The sequence below is a fragment of the Strongylocentrotus purpuratus genome, unplaced genomic scaffold (assembly GCF_000002235.5).
Source record: "Strongylocentrotus purpuratus isolate Spur 01 unplaced genomic scaffold, Spur_5.0 spur5_contig_845, whole genome shotgun sequence".
Lineage (NCBI taxonomy): Eukaryota > Metazoa > Echinodermata > Echinoidea > Camarodonta > Strongylocentrotidae > Strongylocentrotus > Strongylocentrotus purpuratus.
The window spans coordinates 2,091,460-2,110,110 of record NW_022145552.1 but is presented as its reverse complement, the minus strand read 5'-3'; the positions used below and the strand labels follow the sequence as shown (position 1 = coordinate 2,110,110).

The following is an 18,651-nucleotide window of genomic DNA, read 5'->3' as shown; positions in this document are numbered from 1 at the left end:
GAAATATCCTCCCAAGTCCAACCAGACAAAAACTTTTGAAACAATCAAATTAAGCAACCAAACACAACCCAAGACAAACAACATCAACACAGTCAAAAGAAAACAAAATAGATCATACGACTGCAGCATGAACAGTCGATTTAGTTCAGAGTTATAGACCTAATTACAACACGTGGTTTGGTAGTGATGTCGCGTCGATGTCGTGTGCTGCGCTCCGATCTCAGCGCCCGGATGAAAGATGTCATCCCTCCCTCCACAGCTCAGAGTCGAGTCAGAATCAGAGCAGGCCCTGGACTCCTTTTCAAAGCTGAGGCCATGAATATGAATGATAGTTGATATTGAGACTGAGAGTGCAGTGAGAGGCTGAGTGAAAGAGCTCAGATTGTCGCGTCCAGCTCATGGAGTCATGCTTTTCATACATGATGGCAAAACTTACCCGTTAATAATCTTTGCCGACTACTACTGCGTTGCTTTTTCACAACATAAAGGAGTGGACCGCCATTAGATGCTGCACCGTCAGCTATCGAGCTTCATACAGATCGCGAGCGCGAGCCAGTACGTCGGGTCTCAAGGATCCACAGCGCGTGCAAAAATGTTTACAAACAAAAGACTGGTGCTCATTTTATATCACCAACAATGCACGGCAGGAACCATTCAACTTTAACGAGAAGGGTTATGTTGCATCAAAAATGAATCCCCCACCCGGAAGTTTAACAAAACAAACAACAACAGAGCAGAGCTTTACAATCTGTCTAGACTAGGGCCTAGATATAGATTTGGAGTTTCTTAATTTGCCGGCTTTTGCACAATAATGGGAAATCCTAGCGATCAAATTATCCTTGCTACTGCTGGCTATGACCAAACCATTCGTTTCTGGCACGCACATACGGGTATCTGCCACCGCACTGTCCAGCATCAAGAATCGGTCAGTATTTTTTTTTTACAAATTGCATTGTTGTGTACGATTTGTATGGGACGTTTTATTAAGGTTATAGTCGGTCACTAAATACAGAGAGGACTCTAGGGGGGAGGGGGGAGGGGTGACGCAATGACAATGCCAATGTGTGTTGGCACAGTCATGCTCATTATTAAATAACAAATAATAGTCTACTCTTGTTTAGTCTTTTGTCATGATGAATGTTCAAAACACTTTTCTAACTTAGATCTAGATCTAGAGTCTAGCACAATAGCAGTCTAATTGTGATGAAAAAAGGGGAATTTTTGTAGAATGTTATTGTTGTAAATTAGAGAGAAATAGCAAGGGGTCTGCTAATATAATGCCAAACCAATACTGTGACTAATAAAATGTGGATGTCATTGTGAAAAGTAGTTAGTTGTTGTAGATCTAACGTTAGACCTCTACATTTGTCAGTCAACATAAAGGGATCGGTTAACAGTGTTAAATCTGAGATACACGGCCCTACGTGTTATCAGTGTCTGTGATATGGTGTAATATTGAAGCCCTAAAAAAATTGCGCTTCAAAATGATCAAGAAGTGCCTCAAAAAAGTAAAAATCTTTGAGTGACCGGTTTTACCATACTCGTTTTCCCCAATAGACTGTAGTGTTATGAAAACCGTCAGGCGAACGGTTTTCAAAATTTGTAATTCCAATCATAAATATCTTGATAATCAGACAGGTGATCGGCTTGTAAAAGTCATGGGGTTCCTGAGTGACCTAAAGGTTTATAATTATCATTGCATCATGAGCTAAATCCAGAATTTTATTTCAAAATCTGAGACAAAGTTACCGGATCCCTTTAAAGTTATAACCAAGTATTCAAGTCACGTTTCAACAATCATACTTTGTCTTTAAAGTTAAACTCATGGGGGATCAATGCATACTGCTTATATTAGGTGTTGTTGCTGTATAGACATGATAGAGGGAGCGAGTAGCTGCAAGTAGATTCTAGTACAGTTGGGCTTTAAAGTCATTATTGTTTTCTTTTTGCTAACTTGCAGCAAGTCAATCACTTGGAAATCACCCCAGACAGGAGTCTATTAGCCGCTGCAGGTTAGTCTTAATTCATTGTTTTGGTTTCATATTTCCATTATGAATTGATTTCCAGTTTTTATATCTCTTATTCTCTTTGTACATTTCCACAATTTTTGTTTCCATGTGCATGTAATGTAATCATCCGTATGATGGTAATAAATAGACAGTACAGTGTCAGCAAATGTGTTTGTCACCTTTTAAACAGAGTGCCCAAATTTATGAATATATAAATAAGTCCATGTTCGTTAATAAACAAAACCAGTTTTTTTTTTGGGGGGGGGGGGGGAGGGGCTTAATATTTTAGAAATCGTATGTATCTGAATGAACTTTGATAGATGTCCCATTTGCCTGGTACAAATTTCATGATGTAAGCTTAGCTGAAATTCATACTTCAGCCCAGAGATTTGTTTATGAGTTTAGTGGATAATTTGATATGTATAATGATCATCTCTCTCCTGTGGCAGTTGTGGTTATGTTGTAGGCCTATGTTACTTCTTTACAAGTTAAATTCCACGGCCATCTTTGTGAAAGATCAGATGCATCTAAAGTCACTCAAAATTCACCCTTATTTGAAAATGAATTTAACTACATAATAGACCTGTATCAGAGGACTTTATCATATATTGTAGCTGATAATCTGATATTCATTTGAAAATGAGTGTATGTTGTTGTAGTTGTTTTAGTTTTATTAGCGTGTATCATTCATTAATGAATATTTACGCCGTACCATCATATTATTTTTAAACTTGTTTTCAGGTTACCAGCATATCCGCATGTACGATATCAACTCTGGGGACACGACACCGATCATCAACTATGAGGGCATCCCTAAGAACGTGACATCGGTAGGGTTCCAGGAGGAGGGTAAATGGATGTTCACTGGAGGAGAGGACTGCACTGCAAGGATATGGGACCTCAGGTGGGTTGGATCCCTGACGTAGCGTTCATGTCCCTTTATGATATTGTTCAGTTCTTTTATAGCACCTGTCACATTATATAACGTCCCTATATGCTTCCAAAGAGCTTTGGAAATTATTACCCTAGCTTTAGCTTAAAGGGAGACGGGACGTCGACATTGACGTCAAATTGATTTTGAATAGATTTATTTAAAAAATTGAAATAATAATAAATGCAAAAAAGGTCAAATTATAAGAAATAAAGGTTTCAGACAAATCTGCTGAAGATTTTAGTAACTGTTCTAGTTTTGAAGTGGTGAAGATGAAGACTGCATTCCCAAAGTAAACACAAGTTCCCTAATTTGTGAGATATTTTTTTAATCTCTCTTATTAGTCGCCTGATAACTCTCAAGAATTTGCTGACTTGTTTCTATTTATCCCCTCTTAAATCAGCATGATATCCGCATGATCTTGCCCTTGAAGTAAGGCATTTTTGTACATATGGTGTCTGCTAAAGCGGCTTTAACTTTACAGGAAATAATCATAAATGTGTCCTATCTTTTTTTAAATCCATCTACAGAGCACATAACTTACATTGCCAGAAGATCTTTCAGGTCAATGCCCCTGTAAACTGTGCTTGTCTACATCCAAACCAAGTAAGTGCAAAGCTATGAATCTGATTTTGATTGGTGTTTGTTTTATTTTACCTTTCCACTTTTCCCTTTCCACTAATAAATAGTATCAATGATTTCTATAAATCTTCTTATTTGCTTTATAAATACCTGTATCAGAAGATTTTATTATATTGTGTCTGACAGTTGTTATATCTGATATACAAGTAAAAGTGGAAGGAACAGCAGATTTGAAATTAACCGAAAAAAAAATAATAATATGACAACCCTTTCTTATTGTATCCCCCGGCAGTATGCCGGTGGGGTACTTTGGATTCAGCAGTGTTACGCCGCCGCCGCTGCGTCCGCCGCCGCGTCCGCCGCCGCCGCCGCGTCATATTCTTGTGTGCGCTCTCACTGCCACATTTCTTGATGGATTTCTTTCAAATTTTGTATGGAGGTGTATCCTGGTATAATCTACATACCTATAACTTTTGGTGATGCTGCCCCCAGTGTTCCGTCTTCTATAGGGTACAAGGCCATATTTTTGTGGATGGTTTGTGTGCGCTCTATAGGCCACATTTTTAAAGGGATTTTGTTCAAATTTTGAACGAAGGTGTATCTTGGTATAGTCTACAAGCCTATAGATTTTAGTGATGCTGCCTCCAATGTTCCGTCTTTTATAGGGTCAAAGGTCATATTTTGATAGATGTCTTGTGTGCACTCTAGTGTGCGCTCTAACTGCCACATTTCTTGACGAATTTCTTTCAAATTTTGTATGGAGGTGTATCCTGGTATAATCTACATACCTATAACTTTTGGTGATGCTGCCCCCAGTGTTCCACCTTCTATAGGGTACAAGGCCATATTTTTGTTTGTGTGCGCTCTATAGGCCACATTTCTAAAGGGATTTTGTTCAAATTTTGAACAAAGGTGTATCTTGGTATAATCTACAAGCCTATAGATTTTAGTGATGCTGCTTCCAATGTTCCATCTTTTATAGGGTCAAAGGTCATATTTTGACAGATGTCTTGTGTGCACTCTAGTGTGCGCTCTAACTGCCACATTTCTAGAGCTACGGATTTCTTTCAAATTTTGTATGGAGGTGTATCCTGGTATAATCTACATACCTATAACTTTTGGTGATGCTGCCCCCAGTGTTCCGTCTTCTCTTGTGTCGCTATGCAAATCACATTTTTTTCAAATTTTCTATAAATATGCATCATAATCTGATCTACACACCTATTGTTTTGGTGATGCTGCTCCTAGTCTTGACAATAGTCTGAGCCACTTGCGGCAATCTCTACGTCATCCTTTTGTTTCACAAAGAGGAGAGGGAATCTTTGTCCCTCCTTCCACATAAGGATAACACAAAATCGCTGCCACTGCCGGGGGATACATTCGCATTGCGCGGCAATACAGATTGCGATATTTCTAGTTATTTCTTCAATTCATACTTTCTCAACATATAGATAGAACTTTTTGTCAAGTCTGTTATTGCAGGGGGCATTAGCAAAATAATTTGCTCTATCTTGATTTGAGAGAAACTTTTGATTTTGACCTCCCTCCCCCTCCCCCTCCCCCTCCCCCTCCCCCTCCCCCTCCCCCTCCCCCTCCCCTGGCACAATTAATGACATTTAATAACATTTCATGTTCTTACTGTTTGCTTACATTTGTTATTTTGTGATTTCATCATCAGGGAGAGCTGATTGTTGGTGACCAGAGTGGGACAGTACACATATGGGATCTACGGAGCTGCCATAACGAACAACTGGTGAGTCAAGATGTATTCTTAAAGCCCCACTGTACTACTTATAGCTACTTGCGCCCTCTATATAGCAAACAATGCCTTAACGGTGCCCGTTGGTCCCCCATGATCCTCTTTTTCTTATGTTAATTGAGAGCTGATTTGATGAGATAACCACCTGTCAGTGACCTTGCAGGGAGGTCCAATAATCCCTCCTGGCCAAACTAGTGCAAACGGGCTTTAAGAGAGTAATTATTGTTGCTTTCTTCTATGGAAAGGTTGATTTGATCTAGCTTTTCTTCATGTCCTATTTATACATTCCTGTAGCCGGATGTCATTGTTGAGTGAAATAATGACAACATTATCTGTATTAATCACCCTGAAGAATTTCCAAAGAGCAAGCAAAAACATTGCCCAGGATGCACTCTCGTTTATAGGGAATAGGGATGCTTACTCCAGGTACCTGTAAGCTTGAACAAGCACAATAAGTCAGTCATTCTGGCAGTCTTGTGAGCCGCAAATCTGAGATGCATGGCCCTACGTGTTATCAGCGTCTGTGCATATGGTTTAATATTGAAGCCCTAACAAAATTGTGCTTCAAAATGATCATGAAGTGCCTCAAAAGAGTAAAAATATTTGAGTGACTGGTTTTACCATACTCATTTTCCCAATAGACTAGTGTTATAAAAACCATTGTGAAAATGGTTTTTGAAATTTCGAATTCCAATCATAAATATCTTGATAATCAAATGAGCGATCGGCTTGTAAAAGTCATGGGATTCATGACTGACCTCAAGGTTTATAATTATGATTGCAGCATGAGCTAAATCCAGGATTTTTATTAGAATCGAGACAAAGATACCCAATCCCTTTAAAAGGGTATTTATAGGAGCTGTGAGCAGTTTAGCTCTAGAAAGCGACAAAAGAGCTCTGGAGAACAGGAAGACAATGAAATAACAACAAAAGTCACGGCAGGGAAATCACATCGGATCCAAAAAGAGCTTTTGTGCACTTATTAGGGCTTTTATACTGCTCCTGAGCATGCAGTAAACTCTTTTGTATATATTCATTACATTCTCCCCTCGATTTATTCAGGTTCCAGAGCAGAACTCCTCCATCCAGTCGATAGCCATAGACCCTGAGGCGACCCATATGGCGGCTGTCAACAACAAGGGCAACTGCTACGTCTGGAGGATCACTCAGGGTCAGGGTGACGGCGCCCTCTCGCAGCTCCATCCCAAGACAAAGATTCCCGCTCATAAGAAGTATGGCCTCAAATGCAAGTTCAGCCCGGACTGCACGTAAGTGGAGACATAACTCTTTTAGAATTTGTCCGTTTTTAAGGAAAGAAAAGATGACCATTGCATATGGTTATCTCTGGAGATGCCCCACCCAGAAAGGATGAACGAATGGATGGTTATACGAAACATGCTCTGGTAGAATTGCTCTGCAATCAATGTCCTACACTGACCAAATAAATCACTTTAAGCCTGGACCCTGCACCTAATCTTAAAGGAAACCTCACCCCAAGAAATAATTTTACTTATTCTGAGAGATTCATTATATTCTTGCCCATTAATCTACAAGATTCCCCACCAAAGTGTATGAGAGAGGCATAAAGCAAGAATAATGTGTCAGCGGATCTGAATACCAGTAGATAGTTGCTTCATAAAGGATTGTTTTTTGGTGTTCAAACTTTGCAAGTTAACTTTATCTTCTTGAAGTTTAAAACCTGACCCATAACTTGATTTTGATGAAATTTTCCCCACAAGGTTACTAGCGACCACATCGGGAGATAAATCGGTGCGTATCTGGAGGACGGCAGACTTCTCTCTAATGCAAACGTTGAGTGTAGACATGCAACAGTGGGTATGGGACTGTGCATTCTCGTCTGATTCACAGTATGTGGTCACAGGTAAGGCTTGTATGATGTGTTAACATATATTCATTTTTTTTAAAAGTTTTTTTGTTTCTTGTAACCCATTTTTATACAATAAGAGTCCACATCCTCAACGGCTTTGACTTTGGAGCCTACAAAATATACCAGAAGCATGAGCAAAACTGAGTCACCTTTATTAATTTATCTATCTGTATTGAATTGTGATGTATTGCTCGACTCCAATGCTACAATAAGAAAATAAAAGATAAGAAAGTCTTATTATTGGCAACACATTGAAAGTTCAAAATCGCTGCTCTTCAATACAAATAGAAAAACTCCCGACCATCTATTCTTTTCAGATTGAATTCGTTTTTTATTTAAATAGTGTTCAATTAAAGGAAAAATATACCAGTGTTGTCAAAGTTAAAAAAGCGGATCAAATAAACCTTTTAAAAATCCCAGTCTTCAATATGTTTATTCCATCAAGGACTTGGATTTTTGGATGGTCTCAAAAATCACCAATTCTTCTTAAATCTGGCTAAACTGATCTTTTTCCATATTTTTTAAAATTTATGTTTTATTGATCATTCGTAATCATATTTTTACAAACATTCATAGGAGCGATTACAGTAAAAACAAAAATTTAGTTGCGGCGATACACTATTCCAATAAAGAAAAATAGATCTGAAATGAAATAAAATATATAAGAAAGTATGTCAATAATTTGGCTCTAAATGTGAAAAAAATAACAACATTTTGATATGAGAATACTATTTCAAAATTGAATTTGTTGGAGTTTCAGAAGCAGGAGTTTGATACCAATGTTGACACACTTTGATTATTTCTTTTTCTTCCCAGCATCATCTGACAGGACAGCTCGGTTATGGAGCATAGCGGAAGGCGAGGTCAAACGAGAGTTCAACGGTCATCAGAAGGCCATTACCTCGCTAGCTTTCTGTGACAACATCACCACATAGACTCACCACTTACACTGCTCATGCACTGTGATGCAATCACTGTCAAGATGTATAGATGCCATGAGATTTGTCATGGAAAACTTGTGATGTTCTGTGATAACATGATAATTTCGACCTAGTGATTGTGATGAGCATATATCACCTGTACAAAGGATGTTAGATATCTGGGCCCGTCTTTAATACAAAGAGTTGATATCAATTGCACCTTTGTACGTAGGAGATAGGAGACTGCAAACTTGCAATTGATTGAAGGCAATTGCAAATCTTTGTAAGTTGGGGCCCTGGACAGCTGTGGTGCTTGGAGACTTATTTTTCTCAAAGTAGTACCGCCATGGTGTGGACAGCAGTATTTGTTGAATTGTATTATACATGTACACAGTTTTCATCTGTGATTTATTCTGATTCTGTGATTTATAAAATGAAGATATATATTTTGTTTTTTTGTCCTTATTCTGTTCCATGAAAGTGTAGTGTGGTGGGACTCAGAGTCAACACTCTATAGTCAGGTGTAAACTTTTAAACACAACACTGGTCTGACTTGTTTTTCAATACAGATCGATCAATCAATCTTATTTACTGGGTGTAAGCCACACATATGTTTAAATAACACTGGTCTTGTTGGGCCCCTCTTACTATTTAGTTGACAGAAAAGTTTGCAGAACTCAACTTTAATTTCTTTTTCAAGACATCGGCTTCATGCTTATGAGAATTTTCTGGATTGTCCAAAGTATGAACCAAGCATGAAGATCCAGGCACGAAATTGTGCAGAACTGTATCGATAAGTTGCCTTTTTACTTTATTTCATGCAAAAAAAAGGGAAAATATGAAATAATTCATATGGTATTTTTCAAGGTTATACACCACTATATCAACAATTATGACTTTTATAATTACTCACATAATATATCCAGAGCTCATTAGATTAAGTATCTCTGCATTGTATAGATGTCTAAAATATTCAAACAATATACAGATGTTCACAAAATGTGCAATTTATCTTTTTTATGTCCTATTTTGTAAAGAAAAAGATAATGCAAACATTCTGTTGGGGTAATTTTTTTTTTTTCTTCTTCTTTTTTGCTGCAAAGAAAGGGCTCTGAGTTTTGAAAATGATGAGAACTTTAAAAAACTCTACACAACTGCAGACAGTTTTACCCTACCCATTTCTACCCAATAGTACATTTGTCAATATTTTTCTTGAGCATCAACAAGGCGAATAGAGAGAGGGAAACATATGGTTTATATGTTACCCGGGATATCAAAGTTAATCTAGATATGGTAGATATGATTTAAAATTAAAAGTTAATGTATCGGACAGGTTTAGATTGACCATTTTGACGGGGGAAGTGTAATTCTTGACTTCAGTCTTACCAGTAAATCAAATTTGAGCGTATCATAGGTGCTGTCTGTTTTTTGACTAAATTTCAATTGATGCCAATTTCACTCTCAATACTTTATTAATTTGTTTCACTTTTCCTTGAAGTCAAGTTTTAAAAGGACCCAATTACCTCTTGTCTTGGGCATTAAGACGATACGATAGGCAGTAGATTCATGTGATTAGTGTAGTAAGTATATTGTAGTTCATTATGTCTATTGTCAATATGATTGAAGTAATGATAAATATAAACCTGTTGCAGGTGAACTTGTACAAAGAACTGTAAATAAAGATTATGATGAAATGACACGATACTGATGCAGTCTCTCCTGTTTTTTTTTTTACCTATAAAATCCAGATGTTATCGTCTTTAGTTTGATGGAATGTTTAAATATCAAAGCTTGGCAACAATTTGGTCTGAATTTTGCTATTTAATATCTGAAGTATGAGGATTTAAACTTTTTATTTTACAATGATAACATCTACATAATATTCACACAAATATGTACATACATATACATGTAATTGAACTACATTCTATACAAGCAAAACAATTATCATGGTTTAGAAAACACATCTGGTGTATGCATTGCAAACTTCTATTTTTGGGAAAAGCTCAATAAAAGGGGCTTATTCATAAACAGTCATTGAATGATCACACTTTTCAGCCATCTCATTAAAATATGATTCAAATTTAGCCTGGAACGTGTTACTAATATAGACATGTTTTTGAAACAGGTACTTTAGTACTAAACAAGATTTCCAGTATGTGTTCCACTCCCATTGCTTCATTTCAGGAAAGTTGCATCCAATAGATTTAGGATTTTGCACGAGTACAATTTCATGTATTACAATGCATAAAGCTGCGCACTGATTCTAACAAAGAAAGTTGCACTATCTTTCAAATATAGTATATACAGAGACTGAAAATCACTGATTGGTATAAATGTATGATGTGACCTATCTAGGTCATCAAAAGAATCTTGTTTGGATTCCCATGCAGGAAAATATCTACGGCCAGGATATCACATCAAGTTTTAAAATGACATGGTAGTTTGGATCTCAGAAAACTGTTAAAAAGAACTATACGTTAGAAGTATACCATACATCTAATAAACAGTTGCTGCAAAGAATGAAAGGATAAATTGTCAAAACAGTTTAATGACATTGATTAACAATGAAGGCATTGATAGTAATCAATTGTTGTACAGCGCATAAAACATGAAATCCCTGTCTCGATACAGTTTGGAAAAAGGTACCCTAGATTCAGCTCTTGCTGCCACTGTGCATAATATTTCATTACAAGGGATACCTCTTACAAGTTAGCCATTCACTGCACCTGGATCGAGAGTGGCAACGGTAGATGCAAGTCTTCCCAAAGGACATCAGTAGCATGCCAAAGCTGCAAAACTTCCCATGTTCAAAACACTTGACTTTCCAGCACCAGTATAACCCATCCAATCATGATTCTTGATTAATTGCATTCTCACGCCGAATTAAATCAGGATTAATAATTGATTAAGAAATATGCCAACCCTGCTACACTCAATAACAAGTCATAAAGGATTACAAATAATCTGAGTTACACTACTATGAAGAAGAAATATGCTGTCACTACACATGAATCAGTCACAATATTTACAAATAATATATATCTACAAGACTTGATAGTAATTTTAGGATGAAAAGGCAGCTCTATCACGATGCTATCGTCTTCATCACTTCCACTCTCTCTTGGTACAGCTTGTAGTACGCATTAGCCAGGTAGTAGAATGGTGCATCGGTGTTGTTTTGCTCCTTCTGTATAGAACGAATGAGTAAAATGAGTGTTTAATCAGAGAGAATTACTTAAGGCTCTCAACAATGCACTAAAATATGATGGAATTACCTATTGTTATCGATTAAAAGTTTAAATTTCATTCATGCATATTGGGTGTTGAGGTGTGCAAAATTTTGAAACACCTGCAATAAGGATCACTATCACTCACAGTAAGTTTTGGTGAACTGCTTTACATGACAAATATGTGAATAATATCTAGGTGGGGATGTTAGGAAATTCTGATATTCAACTCATCAATCCTTCCTACGCTGGCTACCCTTCTGAAAACTATCCATCGTGGCAGAATATGCAGAAATGAAGAAAACAGCTCATCATAACTGAGTTTAGCTGGTCCATGAAAGCTAAGCTAGGCGCACCAAAAATTTCCGATCCATGTACATGTTCTATTCGTAGCTGTATAGAATTTAAGCTTACACAGTCCCAATGATTGGGACAAGTCCGATAGGATTCAGAAACATGGTTGAGGTTGATACTCACAGCAGAACACTCAAAGTACTCCAGTCCTTTGCCCTTGGCAAACTCTTCAGCCTTGTTCCTCTCCACGACCCTGCGTCCTTCAAGGTCCGTCTTGTTGGCTACAAATACACCTGTCAAAATGCATAAAAGTATGAGAGTTGTAAATGAATTATTAACGGTCATATAAATAAGAGGTATGCATTTGCTAGAATGAAACTTGAACAGAATAGCTTGAATCTATGTTTCATCTTTGTATAATAACAATTATAATAAAACTTCAGAAAAGTGTGCTATTGACTATTTCTAACAAATATCATGTACCACCGATCCTGCTAAAGAACTCTGATTGTGCACTTAAAACTTAAAATTGTTCAACATTTGAAGTATATATTTTTTTTGATACTGGTTCAGGGCTTCACACCAAATTTTTTAAAAGGGGGTCCAGAACAAAATTTTGTTATAGTTTGTATGTATGAGCCCTATATAAAATGTGATTATTATTATTATTATTATTATTATTATTATTATTTTATTTTTATTTATTTATTTATTTTTTTTGGGGGGGGGGGGGGGGTCCAGACTTTTATATAAGGGTGTTATTGAACCTGTCATGGTAATATTCCTGTGCAATTTTTTTACTGCACATCTCAAGTTATTTTTGTTTGTGTATATGTTTAATTGTATGAGATATACCAACAGCATGGTGGCCTCTACTTCAACAGAAGAAAAAGAAGAAAAATATCATACCTGGAATGTGTTGTCCGGCTTTGGCCTTGACTCGTTCCACCCAGCGATTGCAAGCCATGAAACTGTTCTCATTCGTCACATCCATCACCACCATCATGACAGAGGGGTGTTCCCACTTCAGAGGAGGTAGAGAAAGAGAGAGTACCGATATATCATCTTCTTTACCAATCATCAAGATGCAATGTGTTGCATATATTAGTAGTGCCATGTCATGGATGTGCATGGAGAAAACTGTTGAACTTCATAGCATTTTAACATTTAGAATGATAAAGAGTTTCTTTTCATGCAGATAACGTATTTTATAGGTGAGACTTTAAAACAAATAAACACTGTTGCACGATGAAAGGATATAAAGACCTAAAGAAAGGAAGGTTTAACAAGAAAGATGGGGGGGGGGGTAGACATTTTGTATTAGGAAGAATATCCAAGACGCTTTGCAAGATGCGCTACATGTACTTACTGCTTGCTGTGCGTAATCAGAGTACGTCTCTTTGCCTGCCGTATCGTAGATATACAGCTCCTTAACAAGACAAAAACAGAAGATTGACATTAGTAATCAAAGAAACTGTAGCAAATAATAATTTAATATAAGGAAGTGAATGACATTATTATTATCATTTTATTTGGCACTTTCAAAAGAAACAAATCAGGAATCAATATACAATGTACATAGGACATAATGAATACATACAATAATTTGACACTTGCGCACCCGAGCAGGATTAATGTCATGTCACCCAAAGGGGTATGAGAGCTGGGAAATTACTTTTCCCTATTTCTTAGCAGAGCTCACCAGCCCTTTTCTGGGCTCCTATTCCTTTGAAAGAATTACATGGTGTAACCCTGAAACTTTAGTACAATTATAATCTCTCTTTACTTGATGTAGGTAACAGTGTGTAGGTAACAATGTTTAAGTTAATGTCGTTTCATACATACCACTGTGTCATTTGTGTCTGGAATACTGATGTTCTTGACACACAGTTCTACTCCAACCGTCTTCAATTACAAAGGGAGAGAGAGAGAGAGAGAGAGAGAGAGAGAGAGGGAAGAGAGAGAGAGAGAGAGGGAGGAGAGAGAAAAATAAAATAATGATAAATGTGATCAGACAGAAAAAAACATGTTCATCAATTGGACAAAAATGTTTAGTATCATTAAAAAAAGTATATTTAAGCATTACTGGCATAATATCAAAACTAGACGAGTACTTGCACGAAATACTTTTCAAATTCTGGAAAAGACAACTTTCAAAAGTATCATATGAAAAAGTCACTGTAGTAATCCAATCATCAGTATTATTACTAGTTTACTACCATCATCATCATCATGTCCTTCATTAATGTCTTTAATATAGTTTTCTATTTTTAACTTTTTTCTCTACTATGAAACGTAATTATGTAAACCATGCATTTACCGACAAGAGAGATACTTCTACAGTTAAGATTGATACCGATTGGTTTTATTAATGTATTTTTTGAAAAAATGTATCATGACAGCTATAATTAAAATGATTCCTATCAAAACTGAAATACATTACCGGTAAGCTAGCTGAACTACAAAATCAAAAGTTAAACATAAATCAAACACTGTCGACTGTCTATAATATTTACCATTGAATAACCCTTTGGAAAATGTGCACCATCGCTGTGAAAGACCTGGGTCAACGCACTCTTACCGACAGCCGAATCCCCTGCAAGATAAATGTGTTATGTGAAGGTGGATGAATAAAATTTTACTACATTTAGAGATCGAAATTCATAAGGAAATGGGATTATGCCAAGAATAATAACTGGATTGGTCACTCTAATACATTTACTTGGTTGTTGTTCCTCCAAAAGATTCCTGGTGGAATTTAAACTGGAGGTTAAGACGAACAGAACCTACAAGAGATAAATTCTTTTTGCATGGTATCCTATTCCTGGAACAAAGGAATATTTAATCTAAAAATGGAAGGCAAAAATTGAAATAATTGTCAAAACATTGATAAATTGATTTCTTAAGACATCTTTTCCTTCTTCTTACCTGTCCCTTACTGCTTCCCTGTTGACATCACTCTTAATTTGTATGTACTCTTATTGTTTCTCTCTATACCACACTGTTTGTCTTTTCCCTTTTACTTCTAGATCTAGAACTTATTCTACTTCTCTTTCAATCTCTTTTCTTTTCCAACCTATTAAAGGTAAATAAGGATCAAAGGAGAATAAAAAACAAGAAAAAGTCATATGTTCTTTTAACAATCTCCTTTATTTTCCTTTTTCTTTCATGTTTTTTCTTCTTTCTTCTTCAGTTCATCATGTCCTTTGATATAAACTTATCTCATTTCATTTTTGTACTTCAACCTTTTCTTCCGACTCTTACTCTTCCTTTCTCTTGTTCGGTACGTTTCTTCTTCTGCCTCGCTTGTTCAGTCTAGTTCTATGGGGAGGTGGAATCCCCCATAGACATTACATGCAATAAAGTATGAACTGCTACGTACAAAATGTATGTGTGTGTGTGCAGTGCCAGTGGCTTATTTCATGAAAATGCACTTCTTCTCCCTTTTCTGCATTCTTTAGTTCTTCTAGATCTAGACCTTGATCTAGTTATTCTATTTCCTTAGATATTCTTTGATCTTCTTTGAATCTGTTTTACAATTTATTTTTCTTCTGCTTCTCGTTCTCCTTCTATCCTCATTTTCCTTTTTCTCATTCCATTCGTCTGCTTGCGAAACACCAACTGGACAACTACAAAATTACACAACACAAAATTAAGTATTCGGGACTGCACTGATGCATATTTCATTCAGGACGAACATCAACACAACACTACACGAAGCTAATGTTCACGTTAATTCCACGATATTACATAATCAACAATCAATGTGTTACTCACCGACTATGAGACATTTTGCTCTTAAAGTAACAGGCATTTTGGAAAAGAATGTGAAAATGTATCCCTGACAACACAACGCCGAATAAGATCAAGAAAATATTTGAAATGGAAATAGTTTCTCGGATGCGGCAGCTGGTTCACGGTCACCTACCCATGATGTGAGAAAGGGTACCAATCTCTATATTTCAGCCTTAAAGGTAATACAAAGTTTTGGGAAATTTTGAAAATTGGGTGGAAAGTGAATCTTTACAATTTTATATATTTGGATGCCCCTGTTGATTTATTATAAGCACTAAAAAAATTAGCCCCCAAAACACTTCTGTTTTCGAGAAAAATTGAATATAAAAATTTACCGGTGCTCCCGGTAAATTTTGATAAATTTCAGATAGCGCCTATGGCCGTACAATGGTAGCTGCGACCATGAAAATCTCAGAATATGTTGTTGTGATATACAATTTCCAAACGAGAATAGCTAATCGGTCGATTTTAGTCAAGAAACATCGTTTCATAGCTAAATTAATATCTTGACCTTGAGAGGGAGCTATACAACATAAAGAGTTTATTATTTATTATTTCACAACTTTAGACTCGATTTCAACCGCGACAACGATCAATGGATATCGTAGGAACGCATATGCTTCCAATATGTTCATTTGAACCAAATTCATGACCCCATACCAAAACTTTGTAATACCTTTAAACATATATGCTTGGAAATGGAAGTTGGTGTACTAATGGTGTACTAATGGTGTACTAGTGAAATGGAAGTTGGTGTATCTAACTCCTTTTCCAAAAATCGCATTATCATCTTTTCCTTTTTTCATTATCACTATTTTAAACCTTTCATTCAAATAAGATTAGTCTCTTTCCTATTCAAGCAGATAAAACAAATGAATCTTTTCTTTTTTCTCATATTTCTTCATAGTTGTGGTTAATGTCTCTCCTTCTCTCGATCATCACTCATTGTTTCCCTCCGCGAGCTTCGTCCAGTTCTTTATTCTTTTTCCTTTGACATATTACATAAATGAAAATATTAGCACATCGTCATTTGCTTTCTCATCTCTCTCGTCCCATTCTAAATACATGTATGTGTATTGTCCTAGGTGTCTAATATATTTTTCTTTGGTCTGTAACGTGATTTCGTTACCTCCATATTACCTGTCCATTCCTGCATTATTCTGCTCTTATACTGTATGCTTCTTTTCCCTTTTTTCACACATCTTACTCATTTTTGTTTTCTAGCTCTCATAATGATCGGGAGTAATCTGTAACATTTTTCATCTGTCATTCACGTCGCTCATCCATTTCATGTTCTTCTTTCTACGTTCTTCTGTTCTTTACCCCACCCTCCTCTCCCTTCCTGGTTTTTCTTTCTTCTTTATGTATTTTCAGTTTTTCACTCTATTATAACCTTCATATTTCTCCATCCCTTCCCATTGGTTATGCTTTGTACACCTAGCTATACACTTTTCTCTCTTCTTCAAACAATATTTATACCCAGATCTTTCTTTGCCCCACATATAACCAATGAGTTAGGAGAGTGTGGTATAACACACCTTTCTATATTGAACATTCCGTGATTCATAGTTTATCTTTACCATTTTCTCCCTCTATCACACACCTCTTCCTTTTAATACCAGTAACACAATTCTCTCCCTTTTATATTTCATCTCTCCCCCCCCCCCCCCCTCCCTCTCTCTAATACACTTCTTTCTCCTTTAAAGAAAATCTACTTTTTCTCTCCCTTTTTCATTCACTTTACTTTCCCATTTTACATTTCGCTCGCACAATTCATACTCCCGTTTTTTCTCTCTCTCTCTCTCTCTCCCTGAACTTCATCAATATGAAGCTTATACCACACAACTCAAAGAGAGAATGAGAGACTAAGCACTCATGAAATAAAACACATGGTTATGGAAACGATTCTATTATTGGTCATTCCAACAAGGTCTATTTTGAGCACACACCAAAAAAGAAAAAAATATGCGTATTAAGTTTCATCTATACATACACTGTCTCGTATTGTTTTGACATATTGAAATTCACTCCTACTGTTACAACCAAACAGTTTTGTCAAATCTCGTTCATTTCCTTAAAAAAACAACGTTCCTCTCATCCTTTCCGTCTACCTTTTCCTTGACACTGTAAACACACACAATCCTACTGCAAATATACATAAGTTTCACATTGCTATCAACTTTGCAGGAGAAAAAAAAAGAGCTACTTCTATACTTTGACAATTCTTGTTTTGTTTGAACACACTACTTCTCCTTTTCTTTTCTTTTTCCAACTATGGAAGCACAATTTGGGTTGATGAGAGAAAATAGGTTGGAAAGATGTGGCCAGTACTCAAATTGAATATATAGCTTAGAGTTCTATACAGCCTGAATGTATCAGAAGGCGAAATGGGCAGCACATGACTGTCTAGCATCAAATGTGCCAAGAAATGTTTAACAATACAACCGTCATCATCATTATTCGCTACTTTATAAGTTATTACATCGTATCTCACATTATTGTACTTGTACTTTCGAGTATTATCTTCCCCAAAATTGTATACCGGTACACTCCGAACCAAAATGATTAGTAAACTCGTATTACAAAGTACACCATATGCTATATTGCCTTATTTTCTTTTAACAACTGCCAGTCTTTCGACAGAAAAATGAACCAATGTCCACAAACAATATTTGTATTTCCAATCAATTTGTTAAATAGGATTGCAGTATGTAGCATGCAGCGACTGTTTTTTCTAGAAGACCTAATCCATGTAATTTGCCATGTTTTAAACTAAGACATCTTTAATCACAGTGTCTTGATTACAGATGATGAATTCTTGAATATTTTAACTGTTTTTTTAATGTAAAATGACAGGGCAGCAACTACTACAAGTATTAATGCACTGACTAAAATTATTACCTTTAAATTCATAAGTCTTTGGAGATAAACCAACTTTAAACATTTATCATAATGTTAGACATAGAAACTACCAATTGGCAATGTATTGAGTAGTATTCAAGCCAGTACTGACAGTTTTTGTTATGGCATAAATCAGGTTTTTCAAATCCTTTTATTTCTTTAATTGAAGTATAACTTTAAAACCTATGTACCAGATAAGGTACAACAGTTGAATCAGTTCCTTTGAATAAACTTCTTGATAAAGATTGTTGCTAATGCAAGAGAAAAGAAATATGGGCAAACGTATCCATTATGCAAATATAGCACTGATAACATGTATTATAGTCAAATAATCTAAAATTA

General features: G+C 36.2%; 2 protein-coding genes across 2 annotated transcripts; one reads left to right on the top strand and one right to left on the bottom strand.

Annotated features, from left to right (window-relative positions):
* The first annotated feature begins 753 nt into the window (after window positions 1–753).
* Window positions 754–9,793, top strand: LOC581234 (target of rapamycin complex subunit lst8). The gene is made up of 8 exons (XM_030991838.1): window positions 754–925; window positions 1,961–2,012; window positions 2,751–2,913; window positions 3,471–3,546; window positions 5,201–5,275; window positions 6,344–6,549; window positions 7,021–7,163; window positions 7,986–9,793. Exons 1-8 carry the CDS (start codon window positions 812–814, stop codon window positions 8,102–8,104), a joined length of 948 nt encoding a protein of 315 aa, XP_030847698.1. The 5' UTR covers window positions 754–811; the 3' UTR covers window positions 8,105–9,793.
* A 97-nt stretch (window positions 9,794–9,890) lies between these two features.
* Window positions 9,891–15,472, bottom strand: LOC115926704 (intraflagellar transport protein 27 homolog). Its single transcript, XM_030991843.1, has 7 exons — window positions 15,391–15,472; window positions 14,130–14,209; window positions 13,459–13,518; window positions 12,983–13,042; window positions 12,523–12,637; window positions 11,797–11,906; window positions 9,891–11,279 (listed from the first exon to the last, which is right to left on the bottom strand). The coding sequence occupies exons 1-7, from the start codon at window positions 15,425–15,427 to the stop codon at window positions 11,178–11,180; spliced, it is 564 nt and encodes a 187-aa protein (XP_030847703.1). The 5' UTR covers window positions 15,428–15,472; the 3' UTR covers window positions 9,891–11,177.
* Window positions 15,473–18,651: the final 3,179 nt, after the last annotated feature.

Bases quoted from the DNA above. Each gene is read 5' to 3' on its own strand.
- LOC581234 (XM_030991838.1), top strand. From the start codon at position 812: ATGGGAAATCCTAGCGATCAAATTATCCTTGCTACTGCTGGCTATGAC. The intron at 2,013-2,750 runs GTTAGTCTTAAT...ACTTGTTTTCAG, and splicing joins GAGTCTATTAGCCGCTGCAG to GTTACCAGCATATCCGCATG. The intron at 5,276-6,343 runs GTGAGTCAAGAT...CGATTTATTCAG, and splicing joins GCTGCCATAACGAACAACTG to GTTCCAGAGCAGAACTCCTC.
- LOC115926704 (XM_030991843.1), bottom strand. From the start codon at position 15,427: ATGCCTGTTACTTTAAGAGCAAAATGTCTCATAGTCG. The intron at 14,210-15,390 runs GTGAGTAACACA...TTTATCTTGCAG, and splicing joins AGCAAAATGTCTCATAGTCG to GGGATTCGGCTGTCGGTAAG. The intron at 13,519-14,129 runs GTAAATATTATA...TTGTAATTGAAG, and splicing joins TTCCAAAGGGTTATTCAATG to ACGGTTGGAGTAGAACTGTG.